The sequence below is a fragment of the Chrysochloris asiatica genome, unplaced genomic scaffold (genome assembly GCF_000296735.1).
Source record: "Chrysochloris asiatica unplaced genomic scaffold, ChrAsi1.0 scaffold00215, whole genome shotgun sequence".
NCBI classification, from domain to species: Eukaryota; Metazoa; Chordata; class Mammalia; order Afrosoricida; family Chrysochloridae; genus Chrysochloris; species Chrysochloris asiatica.
Genome location: NW_006408733.1, coordinates 487,418 through 491,240, shown reverse-complemented (window position 1 = coordinate 491,240; position 3,823 = coordinate 487,418). Strand labels below are relative to the sequence as shown.

The 3,823-nt window shown below is 44.2% G+C and overlaps 1 protein-coding gene across 1 annotated transcript in view; it reads right to left on the bottom strand.

Moving 5' to 3' along the window:
• LOC102815032 (chromosome unknown open reading frame, human C5orf15) overlaps nt 1-3,583 on the bottom strand; it is a gene marked incomplete at its 3' end in the record, with an annotated part of 8,189 nt that extends 4,606 nt beyond the window's left edge. Inside the window, exon 1 of the mRNA XM_006872910.1 lies at nt 3,457-3,583. Within this exon, the coding sequence (XP_006872972.1) occupies nt 3,457-3,583 (127 nt within the window). The remainder of the gene's footprint in view (nt 1-3,456) is intronic.
• Nucleotides 3,584-3,823: the final 240 nt, after the last annotated feature.

The following is a 3,823-nucleotide window of genomic DNA, read 5'->3' as shown; positions in this document are numbered from 1 at the left end:
ATGGAGGGGATTGGAACCATGGCAATGAAATGATATACGATGGAATGAATGTAAAACTAAAGTTCTCTCATGTAAACTATCATATAATTCACAACAAAACATTAAAAAAAAAAAAAAAAAAAGAACTTGTTAAGTGTCATCGAGTCAGTTCTGACTCATAGCAACTCTGTATAGGGTTTCCAAGGAGTGGCTGATGAGTTTGAACTTCTAACCTTGCAATTCAAACCGACCTTGCAGTCAGTCCAGTGCTTATCTTACAGCACCACATATGAGATCAAATGACTAGATAGGAACCTTAAAGAGGCTGTGACTTTATGTTCATGGGAGGGACAACTAAGAAAAGGAGGGTTACACAACTTGAAGAATGTTATCAGCGACACTAAATGCTCCATGTAGAAACTGTTGAATTGGTGTATGCTCTGCTGTGTATATTCTGAACAACAAATTAAAAAAAGGAAAAAAAACTGCTTTAAAATAAGCTGTATCAACATGCTCCAACTTCAGAATGCAGAGGACCTGAGAATTCATGCTCACACGCTTTCAAGAAACATTGCCTTCAAAATTCAATGCATTAAAGGAGGAAAGGAAGGCACAAGACTTAGGGAACACTGCACTTCTGTAAGGATGATGGAAAAATTCAGGAAGGGGATGGTTGAACAACATGATGAAGAACATATTTATTGTCACTGTAACTATGAATGTTTTGTTACCTATGTATCTACCACAGTTAAAAAGAACATAGAAATTTTTTTTTAAAAATTAAATGTATTCCATATTAAATTTAGGTAATCATTTAGGAGCAATGTTATGATAAATACAGAAAAAAAGTTACTTTTAAATGGCACAGCAAGATTTAATAAGAGGGTCATCAAGTGATTCAAAGCAGTGCTTATGTTAAATTTCTTTTGACTTTATAAAAGCAAAAACAATACTTTAAAATTCTTACACATCCAAAGAATACATCCAAGCACGGAAAAGAAACTGAACATGAAACAAAAGAAGCCTTGGTGGTGCTGTAGGATAAGCACTGGACTGCTGACCACTAGTCGGCAGTCTGCTCCCATCAAGACTTAGCCCTGAAAATCAACTCACTGGCAGTGGGTGTGGCTCTTTGGGAACATGAAACAAGTTTAAATAAATCTGATGTGGTAACTTTGTAACTTTATATGTTTATTTGAGATATGGAACTCAACACACTCTAGATTTTAATTTTTTTACTACAAGAGAAATCACTTTGAAAAGACTCTATTTACCATAGACAATTTACAAAAAGTACTTAATTACCCCAAGCTTTACAAATGCTATCCTGTACTACACCAGAACTGCTCCCCATTAAAGGCACATATGTTAGTTTTTCGTTCAAGTTATTTCAGTAGGAAATAATATTAATTTATAGCACTTAAAATTGGCATATGTTCTTGTTGTTTAGTGGCGTCCAGTCAATTCTGACTCATAGCCACCCTATATAGGGTTTCCAAGGTGCAGCTGATGAAGTTGAACCACCAACCATGCAACCACGTGGTTCAAACCGACCTTATGGTGGAGTGCTTATCCTATAGCACCACACCAGGACTCCGAAATTGGCACACATAAAGACCTAATTTAAAAAATAAACACCCAACCATCCCTAAAACGCCCCCATGGGGTTCTAATTTGTAGCACTGCAGATTAATGAGCTGGACTGCAAATTCCATTTGAGCCACAGGTCTGCAGTTGAAGTACACCAGCTGCTCCTCAGAGACCCTATGGGTCGGAACCGACTCAATGTAACAACAACAAATAAATACAGCTACAAAAAGACACCACCATGCTGCATATTCCCCCATCACTCAGTCCTGTCACAAGATTTTCAACAATCTCTTGGGGGAAAACAGTTGTTTCTAAAACTAGTTACCAGATATATATCCTCAAATCGTATTTCTTAAGCATTCCAGCAAGCAGGGTGGATACTTATATGGCATTCTTTTCTTAGATGATAAAGTGACTGAAACAATTATGCTAATTTTAATACTTTAGCTACAGCAACATTTTCATCAACCTTGGAAATGCTAACTACATTTTACAAATGATGAAAAGGTCTTTGGAAAATGGACCTCATTCCTTCCCACAAACTTGCAAACACTTCAGAGAAAGCGGCCCAAAAGTTCGCCTGCCCTTATTGCAGTTAGTAAAACATATGACTGAGCCGTGATTACTAAATAAAGTATGAGAACACTATCCAGTTCATGCTGTTTTTCATCTGAAACCCCAAAATATTAATTAGGGAGCACAGGATCCTATCTTACCCTGAAAGAAAAAAGGAACTACTACACAGGAGTTCAGAGTCCTGGTGTGGCGCTGTAGGAAAAGCACTGACTGGACAGCTAACCACAAGGTCAGTGGTTCAAACCCACCAGCTGATCCTCAGAATCCCTATATACAGGGTCGCTATGAGTTGGAACCGACTCTACCTACAGCACTTAATAATAACAACACAAGATACTGAGTGGTCATTATAAATTCTTATTGGTGTATTTGTTCCCACTAAGTCTTAGGTCCTGATTTACGTTTTTTTATTTCTCAATAAAGCCTTCAATTTATGAATCACAAGGTAAAAAAATAAAAGAAATCCCATTCAATCAAATCCCATGGATCCTTAAAAAGCACTGTTGTTAAGTACGTCAAGTCGGTTCTGACCCACAGCGACCCTGTATAGGGTTTCCCAGGTGTGGCTGGTGAGCTTGAACCGCCGACCTTGCAGTTCAAACCTACTTTGCAATCCAGCGCATTAACCCACAGGGTGTCCTTTTTCACCCAAGACACAAGGAAGGACAACCATGTTTACAAAGAATCTCCCTTGTCCCGGAACGCCTCTCCTGCAAGCCCCTAAGGAGGAAGGAGCCAACTGCCCAAGGATTCTGGCTCAGCCAAGCCCAGACCCTCCCAGAGCGGAGCTCTTGCAGCGCCCGAAGAAAGCTCTTTTTCCTTCCACAGTCCATCCACTTCCCCTGCCCACCTCGGTCTTTACCCCAGACCTGGAGCTTTCTGGAGAACTCCCACTCTCCCGGGTTCCCTTTAGCTCCCCGACTCTCCCCCATCTCGGGACTCTCTGTAGACACCACCACCCCTAGCTCCAATCTCCTCGATTCCCCTGTTCTAGGCTCTACCTCCCCACTTCTCGGAACTTTGGAGACCCCGACACGGCCACCCACCGTCCCCGAGACAAACCAATCTTCAAGTCCCTCTAGACAGCGCCACCACTCCCCCACCTCCGCCCAGCTACACACTCTGCGCCCCGCTCCACTCCACAGCCAGGGTCCTGGAGATCCCGCCTCCACGGCTCCCTGCAAGCACCTTCCTCTCCCTCCTGGGGCCGGGAGACACTGGTCCATCTGGACATCTGGACATCGCAGCCCCGTTCCCCCGGCCCTGACGCTCTCCGGGTTCACGCCCGCCCAGCCCCCGCGTCGTCTTTACCACTGGACGAAAGCAGGACAGCCAAGACCAGCAGTCGCGCCAGCCCTCCAAGGGCCTGGATACTCCGCCCAGGCAGTAGCTTCGCTTGCGCGGTCCCACTCATCCTCTCGAGAGCTGCAGCAGCCATAACGGACTCGATCCGGAGCCTGCACTGTTGCTAAGTTCTACGTCATGGCGTTATATACGCGTAAGGCGGAGCGGCCTTGGGCGTGTACGTCCCAGCGTAATGATGTCACCGCCCGGAGCGTGCCGGAGTAAAGGGAAGGACTTGGGAGGATAGCAGTGGTTGCGGAATGGCGGGCTCTTCGAACTCCGCTGCAGCTTAAGAGTGGGTTGTATAAGGTGCTGAACAGGGCCAGAGCGAGCC